This window comes from Nanorana parkeri, unplaced genomic scaffold, assembly GCF_000935625.1.
Source record: "Nanorana parkeri isolate BGI_ZX_2015 unplaced genomic scaffold, ASM93562v1 scaffold31, whole genome shotgun sequence".
NCBI lineage: Eukaryota > Metazoa > Chordata > Amphibia > Anura > Dicroglossidae > Nanorana > Nanorana parkeri.
The window spans coordinates 1,766,749-1,789,086 of NW_017306299.1; the positions used below are offsets into that span (position 1 = coordinate 1,766,749).

The 22,338-nt window shown below is 42.5% G+C and overlaps 1 protein-coding gene across 1 annotated transcript in view; it reads left to right on the forward strand.

Moving 5' to 3' along the window:
* The window catches only part of GALNT14 (polypeptide N-acetylgalactosaminyltransferase 14), a 340,982-nt gene that overhangs the window by 306,600 nt on the left and 12,044 nt on the right, over positions 1-22,338 (forward strand). Inside the window, exons 11-12 of the mRNA XM_018568393.1 lie at positions 3,946-4,038; positions 16,210-16,293. Coding sequence (XP_018423895.1) covers positions 3,946-4,038; positions 16,210-16,293 — 177 coding nt within the window. The remainder of the gene's footprint in view (positions 1-3,945; positions 4,039-16,209; positions 16,294-22,338) is intronic.

A 22,338-nucleotide genomic window follows, 5' to 3' on the forward strand; every position in this document is an offset into this window, starting at 1 on the left:
CTCTATTTCCCAATCCCTCTCTTCCATTCATTCTCGTTTGTTCACTTTATTCTGTTGCCATGGGCATACAGTTATTATCTAGGGTAGGGTAGGGAAGGGCGAAGGAGGCCTTCAACAAGCTTTCCAGGCACCACCAGATCTTTAAACACCGGAACATGCTCCACCAGAACGGTCAGGGATTTGTTAAGGCAAACAATTGCTGCATAAATATTGAGTACCGCCTACTTTTTGAGGAATGTTTCCTCTAAGGGGTATCGTTGTGCAAACAGCTTCGGAGAAGCAAATATTTTCTCAGGAATCTGCATAAAGCATAAAAACGCGCAACATAAGAACGCACATAAAAAGTGTAGAAATGCTGAGGCTGAGGTGTGAACCAAGCCTTAGGGTGATCAGGCACAGGTGGGTCAATGGCTAAGCACTCCCTCACCTCAACATTTCATGGGTCTAGTACTGGAATCTGTTACATGCTACTATTCATGCAAAGCACACTGGGAATCCAGGAAGTTGTTGGTAGTGATGGGCAGACGTAAGGCAGCACTCACTATATAAAAGGGATTTTTTCCAGTAAGCTTTGATTACATTATCAAAAACAACTATATATGTATTCCTATTAGAATGCTGATGTTATAACAGGAGAGGATATGTTGGGACTTTACAGCTCCTCTAATATACTATAACCTGTGCACATAACCCTTCTGCTAAATCCAGGTATCATTAACATTACATATCATTAATATAATTTATTCATTTAATATACAGTATATTAATATAACACCATTTCTTCAACACCAATCAAATACTTGGCCTTCCATTGCTGGCCTCATTCAAAACGTCCTAGCTGCCTGGTTACTATAAAAATCTCAAGAGACCCTGTCCCCAGACCAGTCATTCTCATAAGATTACATGAGCATTGAATGTATTTTACCTGTAAAAGCCTCCCTTGTGTAGACACCCAAAAGCGCTGAGACTGCTGATGGGCTCTGCCATCTTAAACGTGATGGCAGCAGCTTCGTCACAATCAAGTGACAAACTTCAGACTTCCAGCTGTTGTGCAACCACAAGTCCCATGAAGAACTGCAAGACTGACAGCCATAGGCATCACTCCCAGAGGCAGATGCATGATAGAATTTGTAGTTCCACCACAGCTCCTCCAGCCCTCCGCTTAAGTCTGCCTACCCCTGCTCTATAATATTTCCCTTTACTCCTCCCCCCACAGCTACATAAAAGGTTATATAAAGGAGGTGAGGGGCTGAGGAGCTGGCCAGCACAGGCAGTTATCAAATACTTCCAGAAGAGAGGAGGGCTATGATGTGCACTAGGGATGCACCATTATCGACTCCATGCTCTTTTGCCGGCTCAATGCTGATTGACCGGAAAACCGTCTTCCCAGCCAATCAGGAAGTCGGGAGGCAGATTATTACCCGTCGCCCGGCTTCCTGATTGGCTAGGAAGCCGGGTCCATGCTCTTTGGCCACCTCAATGCTGATTGGCTGGGAAGCTGGCTCCATGTTCTTTCGCGGCACTGCCGGTCAGAGAAAATCTCCCTCTGACCAGAGGGAGATTTCTGGGTAGATTGGAAAAAAAAAAACAACCAACAAGCTTTCTGGGTAAAATCTAATATATTTTTCAAGACAGTTCCGAAAACTAAATGGAAACTTTTCTTTTGAAGCTCATTTACCAGACATGGCTTTGCTCTCTGGCCCACCTGCAGGGCTTGGAAGATCCAGGAGAAGATATTATTAATGCAGAGATAGCATGGCAGGTGTTGTGTGTGACACACTGGAGCAAGTGTTCTGCCATCTTCCCGCATCCCGCCATAATTAATTTTTGAGAGAGTGAACAGCAGGTGCATGCTTAATGAAGAAATACTCATTTACATTCCTATTTCCAGATCTCATGCAAAGTTTTCCTGCGTGTGCCGCTGTGGCCCTGCTGCCTTCCTCCGCTTAACATATGCTGCACAGTGTCAATATTTCTTCAGAAATATTACACTTTGTCTTAAAGCCTAATTGAAGTCTCCGGATTTTTCTTCCCCCCTCTATAGTCCTGTACTGCTGCATGTGATGATTTCAGATTCCTGTTTGCTTAGAAATTCCTTAAAATACATTTTTGTTTGAGCGGAACCAGTGCTCTTTCCTGGCGGAGCTGAGTAACAGCCACACACCTCATCTCAAGTGTACTCACACAGACTTGTAATGCAGAGGAGTGAAAGGAGGGGTCTGACCAGGTCTTTTAGATCTTAGAGTGCACTGGGCAGGCAGACATCCCAACTCTCCCGGACGTTTCGGGAGTCTCCCGCTCCCACCGAGAGAGAAACGTTTTCTCCCAGAAAGTCATTCAGAGGGAAAAAAAACAGCATAGGAAAGAATTGCTAGGCTTCTATTGGCTATATCAATTTGCAATACCATAGCCAATAGCAGACTAGCTATTGCAAATGTATTAAACCACCTCTCTTGTGTCATAGCAGTTCCACATACAGTAAGAGGCTCATTATAAAGGCGGGAGTGGGGCTTTAAAGAAGAGCTCCCATTACTGTAACTCAAATACCCAAAGTGCAAAAACAAAATTTGTAGCTCTATCTGTAATACTCACATCTCTCCAGCACCGTCCTACCTATACTCACAACTCAATCCCATTCTGCCAGTCCTCTTACCCAGTGACATTTAACCCACTTCCTGTGAGCCCAGGCTGTCATGAACACCCCCCCAGAGTGGATAATCATACAGGAGGACTGGAGGGGATCCATGAGTTCTGCTTTAAAAGTTTAACAACCAGTAATTCTGGGGGTGAAAATACCATAACCTACTAAGATTAAGAAATAACAACATTTAGTACTGTTCAGTTCCACAGTCAGTCTTTGCAAATTGGGATTGATGAAATTTGAAAGGTTGGGATAAAATTTACTGCAATCCATTACCTTTCTTTGAAGGCCTTGTAATAGAAAATGTTATTGGAGGTCATTCTACACAAGATTAATTTCTCTGTTTTGATGAACCAAAGCGGGGTTGAGTTCCAAGCTTGTTTGCCTCCCTCCGGTACAGGGATTTGGCGATCACTGCCCATCTCCAGTGTAGATCATTTCAGGCAAACTGCTATTATTGCCAAAGTAAGTCAATACTCTTTATATTTGTACAAAGAATCTAGTATAAAGTATATGGTACCGCATTCCCGTTCCTTCTTGTGGATTCCTCACAGGGATAAGTGAGGGGCATAGCAGTGACAATGAAATAGTAGCTTGGTCTTACCTTAAATGATGTCTCTTAATCCGATCTTCCTCTTCTTTCCTGATGTTTTCATCTGTCCCTCCAGCGGTTCGGCGGCTCTCCGATCCAGCGCTGACTCCTCTCTGCTAGCAGGCACTTCCGATGCAGCGGTGTCTGCATGCAGGTGCACGCGTCCATACACTTACCTTGCGTCTGTGCTCGTCTCCCGGCCGAGAATCCGAACTGAGCATGCGCCCGCCCCAAGATGCTTTGCGGCCGCCCGAGCAGTTTCGTTTTCTCGGACAGGAACGCGCAGCCAAAACAAGGTAAGTGTAAACCGCTGTTAAAGCGTTTTTTGTTTTTTTAATAGATAGCAGTAGATATAGGCAAAAAAACAGAGGGTTTAGAACCCCTTTAAGTTTCACAGTGAGCATATCATAGTCCCGTTGGAGGGTGGAGTGGAGCGGGGATGGATTTCCTTGATAGGGTCATTGAGAGCAGTAAAGACACACCATGGTCTTGAATGCTCCCCACTCAACCCAAAGCGGAAACATAAGCTTTAGTGTGAAGTTAAGCTCTATCTTCATTATAACAGAGGACATTTTGGACTGTGAGGAGCTGCTAAAATGTTTTATTCTGACTGTGAATCCGTTTGTGCTATCGATACTGTCTGTACTCAGCAATGACAATTCTGACACAGAAGGCAAACATTACTGATAACTGCTTTCCTGTCACCCTTCAGGAACACCAAACGCACGGCAGAGGTATGGATGGATGAATTCAAAAACCATTACTATGCAGCACGCCCGGCCGCCCAAGGGAGACCTTATGGAGAGTATGTATCTACAGAGCTGCCAGCTTCTTTTATAGAATAAAGAGTAAGACTCCTAAGTATTTATTCAGTAAGATGGTACAAAGGACCTTTATGTTCTGTCTCCCAAATCAGCCATTCAGATGTCTTCCGCTTTTGGTTACCATGGCACATCATAGCTCTCGTTACTGCGCGGTAAAAGCGATGCCATTTAACGATTCACAGATGTTTCTGACCCCACCGTGTTGTAGAAGAGAGAATTCCTCACACTCATTGTTAAGCTGTCATAAGAAACTTAATGGCTTAAAGAGATCCTGTCAGTCTTTAAAAAACCATAATAGCACTCCCTTGCAAAAGAAGTGGTATTATACTCGCCTCTCTGGTGGGTCTGTGTCTCCAGCCTTCCCTCCATTTCAGTGCTGCAGCCTTCATCATAATTTTCACTATTTAATTCAACCTTCAACACATTGCATGCTGTGGTTCCATCCTCCAATCCCTAGGGCACTACAGGGCTCACTCAGGGCACGTGTCTTAAGGGAGGCTGAATGGCCAGATCAGAAGAAAGATAAGAGCCAACTAGAGATATAATATCTCCTAAGCCAACTAGAGATATAATATACCACCTCCTCTTTTGCAGAGGAGTGCACTTTGTTTTAGAGACTGGCAGGGTCGCTTTAAGGTATAACTAAACCCAGAAGTAAACATGTAATATACCGCAGCTTACCTGATATGGTGGCTGCATTTCTATTTTTAGGCTATAAACCTTTTCAGAAAGTACTCATAATAGCTGTTGATCTTGCCAGAAATGCTGTGTCCTTGCCACTTCCTGTGAACTGACTTGGATGTATAAAACAATGAAGAAAGGCAGACATATTTGTAGTCCAGCCTGAGTAACAACCATGTCTTCCTACTTCCTACAGTGGAAAAGTGAGTGTTGCCACCCTGACAGAAAGTGAGTTATTCTCAGGATTACCTGGTAAAAATAAAGATAACAAAGCCTAGAAAAAAAGAAACCGCATGCAGACACCACATCTAAGCATTGGCAAGCTGCAATACTTAACAGTTGTGTATTTGGATTTAGATGGCATGACATTAAAAGGATCCAACTACAATACATTCTTATTACCGAAGAGCTCCAGATAAACAGCTAAATTCTAGAGAGGAGCAAAGTGATTTAAATTAATTTAATTTTGGCACAAAATTACACATTTTGCGTTTGCAGAAATGCAAATTTGCTTGAAAAGAAAATCACATGGCTTTGTATTATGCATTCACCATGTCGGAGCTTACCCGGCAATAGATGGCTCTGCTGATAAATTGACATGAAAACTTTTATATAGCTTTTTTGCCCATTTGTATGAAAGGTTAGGGTTCCTAGCTAACAAGGTGACAACAAGAATTCCAGGATTGTTAAATGGATCTTCCCTAGAGCTTAGTAGTCATGTTACTCTTAAAAGCTCCCAAAACCACCTTTATTTTTCCTTTACCATGGACTCCAATGGGTTTCACCAAAATTTTGTTGAAGTGAAGCAAAAACTCCCATTTTCACTCATTCCTACTAAAGACATAACTAAACTTCATTTGTGAACTGTTTTAGCTGTAACATTATTTAGAATTCTGTCAACCAACCACAAGCCTGCTTTTGGAGTTTTTAGGATATAGGAAGACAGTTGGTGAACCATCTTTGGTTGACCACTAGGTTGGTTGGTCATCTGGTTGCACAGGGTGGTGGGTGAGCACAGCTGGAGTTTCAGATAAATCTAACTATTACAGTAGGTATGAGGGACCTCTGGCAATTGCCCTCAGATGCTTGTCCTTCAGTTTCCTCTCCACCTCACCGCGCTGGAAATCTCCTACCCAACTATTTATCAAGATTTTGGGGTGGCAAGGCATAAAAGCAATTCTATGTTTATAAATTACAGGTGAAACTCGAATAATTAGAATATCGTGCAAAGTTCATTTATTTCACTAATGCAACTTAAAAGGTGAAACTAATATATGAGATAGACTCATTACATGCAAAGCAAGATAATTCAAGCTGTGATTTGTCATAATTGTGATGATTATGGCTTACAGCTCATGAAAACCCCAAGAACCCCAAATCCACAACCTCAAAAAAGTAGATTATTACATGCAATCAATAAAACAAGGATTGTACATAGAACAATATCGGACCTCTGAAAAGTACAAGCATGCATATGTACTCAGTACTTGGTTTGGGCCCCTTTTGCAGCACTTACTGCAATTACTTTTGCACGATATTCTAATTATTCGAGTTTCACCTGTAGAAAGAGAATGAGCACAATTTGATACAAATGGGCTTGTGGAGTCTAAGTCCAAGACCAACCAAAGAACAATTGGCAGGGAGAGATCTGCCTATTCTTGCCTAAATCATGCAATCTGGATCCTACACATGAATGTTACCCTTATTCACCCTAAAGTGAACCTGTGCATTATTCATTCAAGGTGAAGCAATTGGTCCACTTTAATGCCTCCTTCTCAGCAGCACATACTCACTTCCCTTTCACTCCAACCACTGCTTATTTCGCCACCGAGTGCAAAGAGAGGAAGCCCTGTGTGAGCTCTGAGTACTCTTGTCATTGCTTGCACAGTGCGAAAGACTATCTCCCATTAGCCAATCAAAAAGCACTAGCACCGTCACATGAGAAAAAAGGGAGTCACATAAATGAAAGTACCAAGCATATTCTCTTCGTGTGGCCGAATGGAGCAATGGGAGATCAAAATAAATATAATGCTGAAAAGAGTGGCATTAAAGTGAGCTGTTCTTTTTTCCTGTGCCGGCAAAGCACAAGCTTGCTTTAAAATGGACCTCGCAGAAAAATGTCTGTCCGGACCCCTTCCCCGTTCACAAATCACTCAGTAGGTCTAAAATGCACCTGTAAAGAAAAAAAAGTTAGGGTTAATTTTTACCTCATCCCCCTCTTCTGCAAAGGACTGTCCGAACTTGCAGCCATACGCATGGAATCAGTATGTGTCTAGGGGCGATCATCTGCAAGCAATCACTGTATGTCCAATTACAAAAGAATGAGCTTCTGGGGTGCTCTGTACAAAATACCATTGCAGTGGTTGCACAAAAAATTAATATTTTGGGGGAAGGTAGCGTTTTAGAAAATGATAGCTAGCTGTGGGCTGAAATGGAAAAGTCATTGCAATAATATGACATTAACAAAATCTTTCATAGAATTTATGCCCATTATATTGTTTTTTTGTGTGGAATCTTCTTCAAAAGTCCATGGGGTGTGTTCACTGAAATATAGATTTTAACAGAAGCTTTGCTTTATGTCTTACTTCTCTAATTTATATTGTTATACTCATTTTATGTCCACTCCATATCCCATAATGCATCACTGCACTTTATTCGCTCCAATGTATTGGCCTGTGCTTCCAGTCATCAGCGTAGTATGAAACAAAGACAAACAGCTCCCATTTACCGTAATACATGATTTAATTGTGCAAATTGCTCCTAGGTAATAGAATAAAGCAGGAGAGCCCATATTCATAAATTAGACGGCAAGGCCAATTATCTTTGAATTACATCGCTGGTAAAAGTATTTGGAATGTTGCAAACAATCAGGTTGTAACCCACTTACAGCTGATGTCTGCATTAGATTTAATGGACTGTGTTCATTAAGCTTCACGCAGTTGTACAGAGCTTAAAATACTTCATAATAACTTCTGACGGGGAATAAAAATATCGCCCTTACTTCCTGTTGTCGGTGTTTACAGAATTGAAAGGCGCTGAAAGGATTTAAAAGTTGTGTTTTGTTGACCACAATGTATTTGTCAGTGGAGGGGTGGTGGTGCTAAAGGAGGGGGTGGAGCACACTGCTGGGCAGCACATGCAAGTGATCGAATAGATAGAGAGCCGCCAATCGTTTGTATATGTAACAGCCATTACTGGCTGTTTACACCTGTCAGTTAGGGGGCACTCGTGAGCAGAAAACAAAAAAGCGTATATTTACGGCACCCCACTGGAAGGAGCTTGCCGTCGGTTATATACAACGAACGGATGGCAAATAGTTAACCTGTGCAACCTCAGGACACTTGGCCATTAAGTCGTGATGGCATTACCGTGTGTCCCAGTGTGGATGATCGAACTGTGTGCGGGAGGTGCCTTTGGGGTGCCATTCAAATGAACTACAATGGGTGGTAGGTGCGATTGCATGGTACAGTACATTAATTGCACTGGACTGTGCGATTAACTTACTGTACTAGTGTGAATGGGCCCTCAAAAACACTGGCAGACACACACTACCACGAACACAACCTTACGCACTCTCAGACATTCTCAAACACACTCTCTTTTCTTTTCACCCAGTCTCCCTGCCTTACAAGAACTACAGTGGATGCTCAGCCTGGGGTCCAGTGTGAGCTGCTGTGCTGTGACAGATCTCCATCCATATGTGCATTGCTTGTACAACTCCCTTGCATGCCCTGTAGAGGTGCCGGGAGCCAGAATGTGACGTCACTTTGGTCCAGGCACCTCTACAGGGCATGTAGGGAGCCATACCCAGAAGTATAGAAGACCTGTACTGTCCAGCATAAAGAATAATACTGATTTTAAACTACAGATCAGTGATCCAGCCATGGCATACACTTTAACAGAGGTCACATTTGTTTACAAACTGGAAGTTACAAAAATCACTGTGAGTGTTTTTTTCAAACAAATTTCACCTGAGCGGATAATATTGCAAATATAATTTTAATTTCACTAACATTTCAGCACGGTAAAGTTGGTAATTCCACAGATAAAGCTATTTCGCTAAAATTATTCAGCAAAATCCTAGGTGATGATTTACAGGTTCAGCTATCATTCACAACCTCAGATATCACTATGAGGTCAAGCTTTTCCACAACCTTCCTTCAGCTGCCGCTTAAACCTTAGGTGGAACTTACATTTATAGGTCATGGTGATGAGTTGAGGCAAGAGTCATTGCTTCATTGTTTACACCAGTGGTTGTCAGCTTGTAAGGTATTATGTTTTTATTATGTATTTATGGGGAGGACTGTGAAAGGCTGCAGCCATACTAGGGGTAATAATGGTGGACATGCTACAGGTGTATATTGGAGTCATTCCTATAGGTTTGGTGGAAGACATTACTAAAGGTTTAATTCAAGTGGAGACATTCCTTTAGGTTTGGTTGGCGACTTGAGACATAACTATAGTTTTGGTTGGAGACTGCAGGAATTCCTTTAGATTTGGTTGAAGACTTGAAAGATTCCTATAAGTTTGGTTGGAAACTGGCCACATTCCTATAGGTTTGGTTGGTGTAGAATGTGCTTTGTTTTGGGGTGGACTTCTCCAAGAGGTCATGAAAGGTTACCACTGTCCCAGCTTGTGAGTTAGGTTTGTGCAGATGATTATAAAGGAAACTCCCAGTACCCATGCTGCCATACAAAACAGGTATGAGCAGTAAATACTTGCAGGAGGTCCAGCAAAGCTGTACTATAGATCTCCATTTTATCAGCTCCAACAGTTGGGCTTTAGAGACATTTTGCAAAAGACAGTGAAAAACTGGGGACATGTTACATTGGGCTAGTAGAGATCACTGCTATTACCCTAAATGTTAAATATCCCCACTGCCAGTACACTGCTTTGGTCCAGGGACCATACAGCAAGCTGCAAAGCATGTGACCTATAGGCTGCAAGTTGGGCACCATGGGTTCCACCCTTCCAAAACACCCTGAATCATCATAAAATGAAAAAAGATGACTTTCATCTTTCCTTTGTGCTTCCCTTACAACATACTGGTTTCCCCTTATTTCTCTGTCTTCTCTGTCTTTGCCTGCCTACCACATTTTTCGCTCCTCTAGAATCATCTGCACTGATTATTACATTCTCGCTTGACCCCATTATCTTCTGTAAATGGTAGGGTGCAATATAGCTTTATTTTCAATTCTGTTTCTCCTGGCACGTTGCAGGAAGTGGTGACAGCAGGAAAATACCTTTGATAAATAATTCAGGTGTATTGAAGGCACACTGCCTTTGACTATATATGATCAATGACCCAATCTGGTGCATTACACACTGTTACTGAGACATGATATACTGTATGTAATATTGAGTCGCATTCCAGTGCTGAGAGAGTATCCTGTAAAGTCAATATTCTCTGTGGATTTAGAAGAATATTAGATTGAAAGGGGCCTTGGTTGTCCCCAACACTTTCATTGCTAACAGAATAGAGCTGGTTGCTACAACTGCATTCTTTCCCATATTCCCCTGCTACTGGAAACATGGAACTAGTGTTGTGTAGACACAACTATTCTGCTGTAGGCCAAATGTGGAGTTATTTCTCCATAAAGTAGACATGACTATTCTGCAGGAGACTAAACATTCAACTATGCCCCCTCCATAAAGTAGAAACATGGCTATGCTGCAGGAGGTTATACATTTGACTATGTCTCTTCCATTAAGTAGAAACGTGAATATCCTGCACTGTCCTTCACAGACATTCAAATATGCCTCCTCCATAAAGTAGACATATATATTGTGACAGGACAGTGCCATGTCACTCTTGTGATTGCTGTGCTTGGCGCCCAGGGCTCTCGGCCAGAGGGGCTGAGAGGGTCCAGAAATTGCATAGTTTTACAGGGAAGGAGCTGGGTTTCCAGTTCCTTCCATATTTTCCGGAATATAACTGGGATCTGCGTCTCCGGAGATTTCTAAAGCTGGCCATACACCTTACAAATATCTGCAGATTGTCTGTGGTCAGATGGAAAAAGTGCAACAGATTGGCCCAGGTGGAGATTACTCCATCTACACAGTTAAGTGTAGATGGAGGAATCTGTTGCACCTTTTCCATCTGACCACAGAAAATCTGCAGATACTTGTAAGGTGTATGGCCAGCTTTAGTGTCTTGGGCGGGATGAAATCTCCAGTCCTGGGAGTCCAGGCAGGCCAGACTGTCCAGGTGGCTGGTAACAGCCCTGTTAAAGACAGTGAACAGAGAGGAAGAGAGGGGCAGTGGTGCAGTCGGACATGCAGAGTGGGAGACTGTGTGCATGTGATGCTGGATGCAGGTGGAACACCCTTGGGTGCTGGAAGGCTTGGAGAGGCTGAGAGGGCCTGAGAGAGCCAGGCACACAAGGTGTGTGGCTGTGAAGTTGAAAGCTGCTCAAGGACTAGCATTCCTGGGAAGGGATGCCCCAGGTTTGGGACTGTATGCAAGTCGGTGAGACCTCTTTGTTTTGTTATCTGTGCTGGAGATAAGCGCATATTTTGTGTTCATCACTTTCTGCTGCCCTGCAAGAGCAAATAAAAAAAAGACTTGTGTTTTGAAAAACCCGCTGTGCGAGTGCTCTGTGAGCTTCCCAATATCACAATATATACTGTATAATGAAAAAAAGTACCATAAATGTAAAAAAAAAAAAAGTTTCCCTACATTATGTTATAAAACATTTATTCTTACCCATATTTTTTGTAAAACATAAAGTCGGGGTCATGTCGGGTAAATAGACACCAAACATGTCAAGCCTTAAAATTGCGTGCGCCCGCAAAATTGCAAAAAACGCCCTTAGGCGACGATTAAAATGCTTTTACTGCTCATCAGTTTAGTGTTATCAGTGATTAATGGCTCTAAAATTATTGTTCTCACTCCGACGTTTGCGGCGATATATAACATGTGCGGCACAATAGGTGCAATCGTCTTTTTCGCACGTAGGCGCACCCGAAGCATATATGCGTGTGTATGTGGGGGCGGGGACTTAAAAAAAATGTTTTCTTACATTTTTTTATGCTTCTTTAATTTTTGTATTACTTTTTTTTTTTTTTTACACACAACTTTATTGCTATTACATGGGGGGCTAAGAAGCCCCCTGTGGGATAGCCAATTTACATGACAGATCCTCTTTATGGAGACATCAGGGGTCTCGAAGACCCCTAATGTCACCTAGGTACCCCCAGAGAAGCTGATGAATCAGAGATGGGCATCATCACTTCATGCATTCGGGGACTGAGAGGAGATCAAAGGGAGTTTGTATACTGAACTCCCTTTGATCTCCTGTCACAGAGCCATGACGGTCCCGGCCGCATCGGGCACAGCGGATCTCGGGACCGGCAACGGCAGTGATAGCTGCTGGTAATACAAGCGATCGGGCGTCTCTAGAGACACTCGATCGCTTGACTGTAAGCTCCCGGCCGGCTGTGTAATTACAATGGCCGGCCGGGAAGCTGCTCATCGGGCTCCGCCGTCCTCTCGTCGTGGACGAGTGGATTTTTCAAGCCCTGTATATATACATACCCACACTGTATAGATATATACTCTTTAAGACTAACCATGCAAAACAAAAGCCCACTATTTGTTTTTAACCCTAGCACAAAATAAAATATAAAAAAACTTTAATTAAAGACAAAAGACCCCTCTGCAAAGGGGTAGCATAGAGGCTAGCAAGCAAGCGCAGGCAACCCATTTGACCAGGCACAAGGGTTATGCAGTGCATTAAGGGTTCAGGTGTGAATTTTCAGCCATAAGTTTGGCCGAAACCATGAGATGCAACTCAAACCCAAGGAGCCTCCCAACCTGAACCTCATCCCTACTCGCATCACTCCAATTCTGGAGAAAATACAATGCTTGTATTATATTTAATTGCTTTGCTTTAGAAAACATAAGCCTGTAAAACATGGAGGGAGGTGATTAATGGAGAAAAGGTAGGATGGATGGAAAATATTTTGCAGGTAGAAATCGGAATGAAATGACTCTTGGCTTTATAGAGCAACGTTCCAAGTCTTGACAATGAGTGACATTTCTGAGTTGAGGGACAGAATAATTCATGCCGCACAGAATTGGCCATGTCCCCAGCAAATGTACTCATGTCGCTGATTTAAAAAAAAGGAACAATGTATCATTTGGATGTGTTTTATACCCCGTTTAATTGACTGAAATGAATTTGGAATAAAACACCAGATGTACTGTGTTTATTCTCACTTCTATAAGCCAGTGAGAACGACTCCCCCCTCGTTCTCTGAATTTTTAACCATTTGAATATTTTTAATTAAAACCCGTACAGGCAATAAATAAATTATTCAGCATCCGCTGTTCACGTTCTCCAGAGACCGCTATCACGTTTAACGCGGAGTCGCAGTGGTAATATTATTATGCATTTTAGCCAATTAAGCTGTCTTCTTAGTAACATGTAATGCTAAATAGCATGCCGTATTTTTCATCACAAGTCAATTACCGAAATAACAATCAGCAAACAAACTTAATTTCACCTTGGCATCATCGGCTGCTTCTCTGTCACGTTTTATGGACAATAAGATGCAAGGAGCATGGCAGGATGTTATAATTGTAAATATCCCTCGTTATGCAATTCTCTGGTGTCCTGACCTAAATGTAGCACCCTCAAGTGCCATAGACATACAGTAGATTATAACTGTATCCATTAGCTCTACAGTATCTATGCTACATTGACATTCAGCCTGTCACTTTATACATTATCTGCCCCACCTAAACCCTTGTGTTGTACCAGTGTCTGGTGCCCCGGCCTGCACAGTACTAGCCAACAGTGCCCCAGTGAAGATTACAATAGTATTTGTTGCCCCAGCCTGTGTAGTACTAGCCAACATTGCCCCATTGAGGATTACGACAGTCTTTGGTGCCCCAGCCTGTATAGTACTAGTCAACAGCGCCCCAGTGAGGATGACAATAGTCTTTGATGCCCCAGCCCCTATAGTACTAGCCAACAGTGACTCGTGAGGATTACAATAGTCTTTGATGCCCCAGCCTGTATAGTACTAGCAAACAGTGGCTCGGTGAGGATTACAATAGTCTTTGAAGCCCCAGCCTGTATAATACTAGCCAACAGTGACTCAGTGAGGATTACAATAGTCTTTGATGCCCCAGCCAGTATAGTTCTAGCCAACAGTGACCCAGTGAGGATTATTACAGTCTTTGGTGCCCCAGTACTAAGCAGTACACATGGCAGTTCAAAGGCTGCGTTTGACCTGTTTTGCATTGCGCTGCATTTCATTGGACATAAAAAGACCTATTAAGGTGCAATTGAGTTACAGGCAAAGCAAGGCAAGCACAGCCATTTCTTGCAAAGTGCTGCTTTTTCCCTTCAAACACAATTACATGAGTTTGAATGGAAAACGCATGATGTCAGCCAGCATCCCCGGATGGTTAGGTTATATCCAGAAACCACCTGGTTTCCATTTGCAATGGTAGTTGCTATATTGTAAAGCACTGTGCAAACTGTTGGCGCTATATAAATCCTGTATAATAATAATAACAAAAAGGCAGCATCTAAAAGGGCTTTACAGATTACAATCAATCTCCCCTTTTCCCATAGATCCCAACAACCCCGGGCTAGGGATGTGGGGATGAGGCCCTCGTCCTCCTCAACATGGGCAGAAGGTGCCTTGCAAAGGTGGTGTGGCTCTGCAGCCCCCCTACGAGGTACCCTCCCACGATTGACTGGCTTTGATGCCATGCTGCCTTGTATGGCTGCATGCCTGGATAAGGATCTGGTATTGATTATGATAAAAGCTGTGAACCTGCAAAAAACTACTGTACCCAAAATCACACTGGGGTCTTTTTTTTTATTAAAGGGACGATACAATTTTATTTTATTTTTTTAAAGAAGCAAAAAGCCGGTGTGGGGCCCCCCCCCTCAAAATCAATACCATTCACAAAAAATAAATACAAAAAATTAAAAACAACCACACCATAGAAAAAAGTCCTTTATTAAACACCCCGTCATTTTATAGGTGTGGCCTGACATGATAGGAGTTGGTCTACCTGGGTCAATTCTCTGATCAGGTTGCTTCTTTGTTAATGCAATTCATTTACATTTTATTGATAAAAGGAAAGTTTTCAGTGTGCTATCCGGTGCACTCTGTTTTGTTTTATATTAGGGTCAGTGTACACTTGCATCATACTTCGAGGCAGTTCACACCAAGCTTACTATCAGTGGAAATGGTTTGTATTTGAGATGCATATACAGTGTCTTCATATTGTATTCCCAAAGGCTTGTACAGAATTATAAAAGCAGTTAAGAAGCTGCAGCATAAGACGAACCATGCTCACAAGAACCCAATGCTGTGATTTTCAGAAGCAATAATAAATACAAGTTATTCCTGCTTCATACGAAATACAACCACGTTCCATATTCCTTCAAAATACATGTCAGCAAAACACACCTGGCCTGTCCGTGATCCATGGTATACTTAGATGCAGCACCCCGGGCAATTTAAAAACAATATTCACTCAGAGACCTTTCCAGGAAACCGCTCAGTTTTTCTTTGTTGCAGGTTTGGGTTAATAAGCAGTAGCACCATTGTCTTCCTGTAAAGAATGATCCTGTCAGTGGTGGAAAGAGTGGAATAAACTGTTATATTTTGCAGTACCTGTCTTCTGGCCGCAGTACTTAATCATTTTCTCTCTCTCTGTCTCTTTCCTGCCTCTTACACTTTCTTCTTGCACTTTCTCACTGCCTTTTTTTTATTCATTCTTCTCTATTGTCACCTCCCCTCCTCTTCTCATCTCTCCGCTCTGTCTTTTCCCCATCTCTTTCTCACTGTTTGTCTTTCTTTCTCTGCATCTTTCTATTTTTTCGCTGTCTTTCCTTTTCTTTAACTGCATCCCCTCTCTGTGCCTCTTCCCAATTCTCTCTCTGTGCCTCTTCCCAATTCTCTCTCTCTCTCTCTCTCCTCTCCTCTCCTGTCTTCTCTCTTTTTCTTTTTCTTTCTACCTTTTCTTTCTTTATCCTTTTTCATTCTCATTCTCACTCTCTCTCTTCAACCTTCTTTAATTTCTCTCTCTGTCTCTCTTTTTCTCTATTCCATCCATTTCTCTACCCTTTCCGCTTTCTCCTTTTCTCTACTCGTTCTCTCTCGTGTTCTATACTCTCTACTCTCTCTCTCTTCCACTTCTTTCTGTACTCTTCTCTTCTTTTTTCCCTCCCTCTTCTTCTCTTCTTTTCTTCTCTACACTCTCTTTATTCCTCTTCTCTTATTTCTCTACACACACTCTCTCTCTCTCGCCCTCCCCCCAAAAAAATTGTCTCTCTTGCTCTCTTTCATTCTCCCTCTCTGTGTCTCCCCCCCCTGTTTATATTTCCCTCCTCATATCTCTCCCTCTGTATATCTCCCCCTCATCTCTCTCTGTCTTTATGTCTCTCCCTCTCTCTTCCCCTATCTCTCTCCCTCTTTTCCCTCTCTCTTGCTCCCTCCAGCATTCAGAAGAGACTGTCGCTGCGGAGAAGCTTAAAATGCCGACCATTCAAGTGGTATTTGGAGAATGTTTACCCGGAACTCCAGTAAGTCCCATTGATTACATTCACATTGATTTTATGTTGTAAGGAAGAGGTCACTGCATTTTGCTGACGATTAGCCGTGTTTATTGAAGCCCAGCTATAAATCTTGTATAAATCAGATTTGTGCCTGCTTTTAAAGAGCACCTGTCACTCAGCGGAGGAAGCCTTTATGCAGTTACCGAAAATATAAAAAGAAACTTGCAGGCTTACATTACATTTGGTTTAAGAGTCAGCACCACAACAACTAATATTTTAGTTTGGGTGCCTCTCTGTGAGGTTGCTAGCAGGTTGCTAGCACCCAGCAGTGTGCATGCAAAACTGAATTTTTTGTTTAGTTTTGGATGGGCTTAGCATTTATTAGAGCCCAGTGACATACTGTATATTGATAAAGTAATGCAACACAGTACATAGGTTCAGGTTCAGCCATTGCAGTACATATTATTAGCAATTATCTGCTACAAATGTTCATGCTTACAGAGATTATAAATATGGTGCTGGTTGTGTGTTTTTCCACTAAGACTAAGCAGACTCTGTCCATATTAATAACAGTTCAGCATCCGCCCGGCGCTTGCAATGCGCACTCTTTTCAGTACATTATTAATGGTGCCAGTTCAGTGACCTGTAAAATAATATTCCTGGATGTACTTTATTAAAGCTATTGCATTATTAAGCAAGGCCGCATTCTCATGATGAAAACACCGGCTTCACGGAATGGATATTTTTTTTCTGTTTTTGCTACATCGTACTAACATAGAAACTAAAAACATAAAGTGCAACTTTATAAATAAAATATGTATAAGGTACTGCAAGCATAGAAACTAAAGACACAACATTCTGCATTTTAATCAGATATAAATCAGACATTGCATGCTATTTATCTATGATTACCCCATGCAGTCAGCAGATAGTGATGGACAGCTCTCAAATCCTAGAGGCACGGATAGCAGGGAGATCAGATTGCACACTGCTGACAATTGACTCAGGTCAGGACACACCCTTCTCTTCTAGCAGTGGTGGGAGGGCTCTGTCTTATGCTTTTGTCTTGCGATGGTTGTAAGGTAATTAAAAAAACGTACGATCTGCCTATCTTGGACAGGCAGATCGTACTTGCGATGATTGCAAGCCGCGCTCCCCTGAGGGGCGGGCTTCCGATGACCGCAATGCCGAACGGGCAGTGTGCGCTTGCGCACACGGGCCCGTCCGGCTTCTATCTTACGAACATGCTACACACCCGCCGAACATCGTACGATGCTCGGCGGGTTTTCGAACATGTTCGTAAGTTAAAAGTCGTGCGACCTTACAGTAGTAGAGGTCGCACGCCTTCCACACACCTTACGATAATCGTACGATCGCGGGATTTCCCGCGATTATCATACGATTATCGTAAGGTGTGTGGGCACCCTTAGTCAACTACACACAGGCAGTCAGCAAGCATGTAGGCAATGCTGGGCTTCGTTGATAGATATCAGGTTTTGTTGAGGAAACGTAGTATGCCCCAATGAACAGTGCCTATGACTGTTCTTAAAAATGTCTTCACTCACTTACATTGGTGGTCAGTGGATAAGTTCCCTTCTTACAGTGGGGAAATAGTCCCTTACATTGGTAACTGGTGGAAAAGTGCCTTACATCGGTCCATGTAGACAGAAGACCAATCCGTCACTATTCACTGCTCAAGGAACCTCTAGCAGCCTTTGGAGGCACCATTGAGTTTCATGGAACCCTGTTGGAGAATGTCTGGTTTTAATCAGTAATCTTAAAGCGATCTTTCTTTAGAATTCGGAAGCCCACAAAACGGTTCACATTGTAAGCATTTAAAACCCAAACTGTTGTGAGGTGTTTCCGTTTCATAGCACACATATAATTTATATCTACAGAAAAATTTTGTGAAGCTCAATGTAGCTCTAATGTTTTCCTACAATGCACAAAATATTTCAGCCGCTAAAAATCGGTAGAGGCAGCGAGAGGCCAGCATTAAACATTTATGTGATACAGTTGTAACGTTAAACAGGAACACTTCAGAAAATAAGTGGAATCCAGAAGTATCGCCGGTAAATGCTTACACAATAAGGCTGAGAGCTGTAAAATGAATACAAAGCCTGCAGAAGGTAAACAGCAGAAAGGAGACTACATGTTTAAAGTCCACCAGTCATCCATTTTAAACTTCTAAAATAAGTCCTTCTTAAGAGATACTATCAGTTTACCCATACATAGATGTGTGTTTTCCAAGCCCCCGCTGTCTGCAAGTATTTTTTTTTTGTCAGGTCTCTTGGAACACGGAACAAACACAATATGCTCCCCATTTTTTAAATTAAATTTAAATGATGAGGTTGTGTTGAGTAAATAGATACCCAAAAAATGATAAAAGCTGTGAACCTGCAAAAAACTACGGTACCCAAAATTGTGCATAGGAGATGCTTTGAAAGCCTTTACAGCTCATTAATTATGGAGCTAATAGTAAATGATGGGCCTAGAAATATTGCTATCACTCCAGCACATCCGGCGATAGATGACTTATGGTGGTGGCAGTTGTCATTTTTGTATGCATGCACACCAGACATGTACATTTCATATTTTATGAGCTCCCCTATGTGATAGCATAGTGCAAGTGACAGGTTCCCTTAAGCAAAACAGATGACAAACACACTCATCAATTCGTCACCAGCAAGGTGCACACGAAATGGGCTTTAAACAGTAAAATATCAAAAAGGTTTCCTGGCACACTCACAAGCTAGCATGTAAAAGAACTTGTCTCACACTAAGGTTAAAAACAGAGGTTTGGATACACATCTTCGGCAGAAAATGTGAAAGCCGCACAGCCGCGCCAAGGTACCTCTTATAGTGCGGTCCTAACTCTAAACTATCAGAGCCTCCATCTTGGAGCACATGGGGCAGAAGATAAAATTGGGTGCAGGTTTGTCAGTAGGAAGCCCAACCCCCTTAGGTTCCCTTAAGGACACATATGGGGTGGGTCTATGTTACCTCTATGTCTAATGTTACCTATGCTAAAGCCAACAGAGCACAGACTGTGCTCGATCATCGACATCCCTGGCCAAAGTGGCAGCTCTGAACTTGGAAGGGATCAGAGCTGAGCACTTCCAGGTTCATACTTTATGGGGAGATAATACTGCTAATTTTTTTTAAATGCCAGTGGCAGCAAAGGGGTGACTACATTGCATATATATTACCTGTCTCCTGGAAGGAGCACACCATTTTATGTCCCTAACACAAACAGGTTTATTTACTAAAGGAGTAGAGTATGTGCACTTTGGAAAATACATTTTCACTAAGACTAGTGAAGGAGGTAAAGTTATGTGAAACTTGACTTTGCGTGGGATACCCAATCATGTGCAAGAATTTTTTTTTTTTTTATTTAATTTTGTTCGTAGATGATTGAAGTAAACCATATATTCAGCATATTCATTGAGATAAGTGAAAATTGAATTTGCAAATTGACTATGTTCTAACCTTCGAGCAAATCAACCCAAGCCTCTAGAATCACTTTGAGAGAAAATCAGTTAATCTAATAACATATTGGGTAAACACAAAACAGCACCTGGAACAAACCCACACAACTACAGGGAATCATACAAACCCCATGCAAATGTGTCCCAAAGTGGAACGTAGGAGTACTGGCCCCATGGCCACCATACTGTTAGTCTTAAGGTCCCCACACACCTTACGATAATCGTGGGAAATCCCGCGATCGTACGATTATCGTAAGGTGTGTGGAAGCCGTGCGACCTCTACTACTGTAAGGTCGCACGACTTTTAACTCACGGACATGTTCGAAAACCCGCCAAGCATCATACGATGTTCGGCGGGTTTGTGGCATGTCCGTACGATAAAAGCCGTATGGGCCGTTGTGTGCAAGCGCACACTGCCGTTCGGCATTGCGGTAATCGGAAGCCCGCCCCTCAGGGGGCGTGGCTTGCGATCATCGCAAGTACGATCTGTCTATGCAAGATAGGCAGAACGTACGTTTTTTTAAAGTACCTTACAACCATCGCAAGACAAAAGTCTTGCGATGGTTGTAAGGTGTGTGCCCAGCCTTAGGGTCTGGCAAAGACACAACACCCCTCCCAAAGACAACCAAAGATCTCCAAGCATGGTGTATAGGATTAGCTCATTTCCAGATCAACACCCTTCCTGGTTTCAGAGGCTGATCTTTTTGTTATTTTGTATTTATTGATCTAAACAGCTCCGCCATTAGGAACTACAGTGGGTTTTTTTTGGACTGGAGCTCATCCTACTTTATTTTGAGAAATAGCACCTCCAGCAATAATTAGTGGGATTCATCAATGAAGGGATTGATTCGAGAAATTAATATGACTGCCACTGATCCAGGAAATGAATATGAGCGCCACCAGTGATCGAATCAAGATGGAATTTCCCCCTACTGAGAGGATAAATTGTTAGCTGCATCAATGGGGTTCTTGTTTTCCTATCTTCAAAGGAATTGTAACAGCATCACAATTATAATAGACTGATACTCTGGATGTATTTCTTATTTCAACATTGCTGGATATTTAACTGTGAGGGTAGGCAGCCTCGGCACTGCAGCTGTTGTGAAACTCCATGAGGCATTGCATGACTCTGACAGCCAGAGGCATGACTCCCAGGGGCACAGGCATTATAGAATTTGTAGTTTCACCACAGCTGGGGTGCTGAGGTTGCCTACCCATGTGCTAGTGTGTCATTGGTGGATTTATTCATTAAAAGATAGCTGTAATTAGAGAATTAGTGACACTGTCATTGATGCCTAGGGGCAGAGGCATGAAGGGATTTGTAGATTCACCACTGCTGGAGTGTCGAGTAAGCTTACCCCTACAATAGACTCACAAAACACCTACATTTACTATAGTTTAAAGTTAAAGTTTACCAATCTCTAATTAGACTAACAAGTCCAACACTGTTACTAAAGTATTGTTTCAAAGCCCAGACACATGCTTAATAGACAGTATCAATTGAATCCACATTTGTAACTGAACATGCTCCTGGTGAACAGTGTTGTTTTTTAATACCACCTAGTGAACAAAGTTCCTATTATTGCATTGTAGAATCCCTCATAGATAGAATGCTAGAATGCGGACATTATTCAAGTTTCGATTGGGGGGGGGGGGCAACACTGGTCATCACAAATTTACCATCATATACAGTATACAACTGCCAAACAATATCACAAAATGTCATTCATTGATACAGCAGACAATGTTGTTTGTCCCTATGGAGGATAAAGACACAAAAACACTTAAGATAGGTAATGCCCTAAATTAAAAGCAAATAATGGGACTTTTAAGTTGTCATAATGTAAGATTTTTTTTTTATATACCCATGGGCAGAGTTTATAGCATAGTATACAGTACCAGTCATACATCCATATACAGTATCCATACATAATATATATCCAAACAGTAGCGCATTAAGGACGCATCCACCCGCTGAAAACCTAATTTAAGGGCTTCCTTGCCCACTTTTATTAAATGAAAGTTCACAAAAACAAAACAATTACCCTTGCAGGGGTTAGCATATCTTGGCAACACATGCCCATCCAGCCTACTGGCTTTGCATTCCCAGAACTGCTGCACCGGCCTCAGACCTCAGGCCACTGTCTGTTCCTCCAGACAGTCTCAGTCTCGGGCTAACCTGCACACTTGGTTTTTCCAACCCGCAGCACCCTGCTGCACTGGACCCCACTATGACTCCTGGGCGGAGTTTTCCTGTCTCCCAGGTGGAGCCCTGAACATTAGCCAGCATTCTCTCTTCATAAGGGCTGTGCACAGATGCACAACCACTTGGTGCTGGTTACTACTAAAGTCCGGAAGCAGGATTGGAGATTCCATCCCTCCCAATGCTTTTTGAAATCTCCCATTTCCAAGAACCCAAGCCAAATCCGGAAAACCTGGGAAGAACTGAAAAGCCAGCTCTTTCCCAGAAAACGTTTGCGCTTTCTGCAACTGCTCAGCCCCCCGGCTGAGAGTCCTGGGTGACTATATTGCCAAATGACACCATGGCATTGCCACACACTGCCACAATATATATATATATATA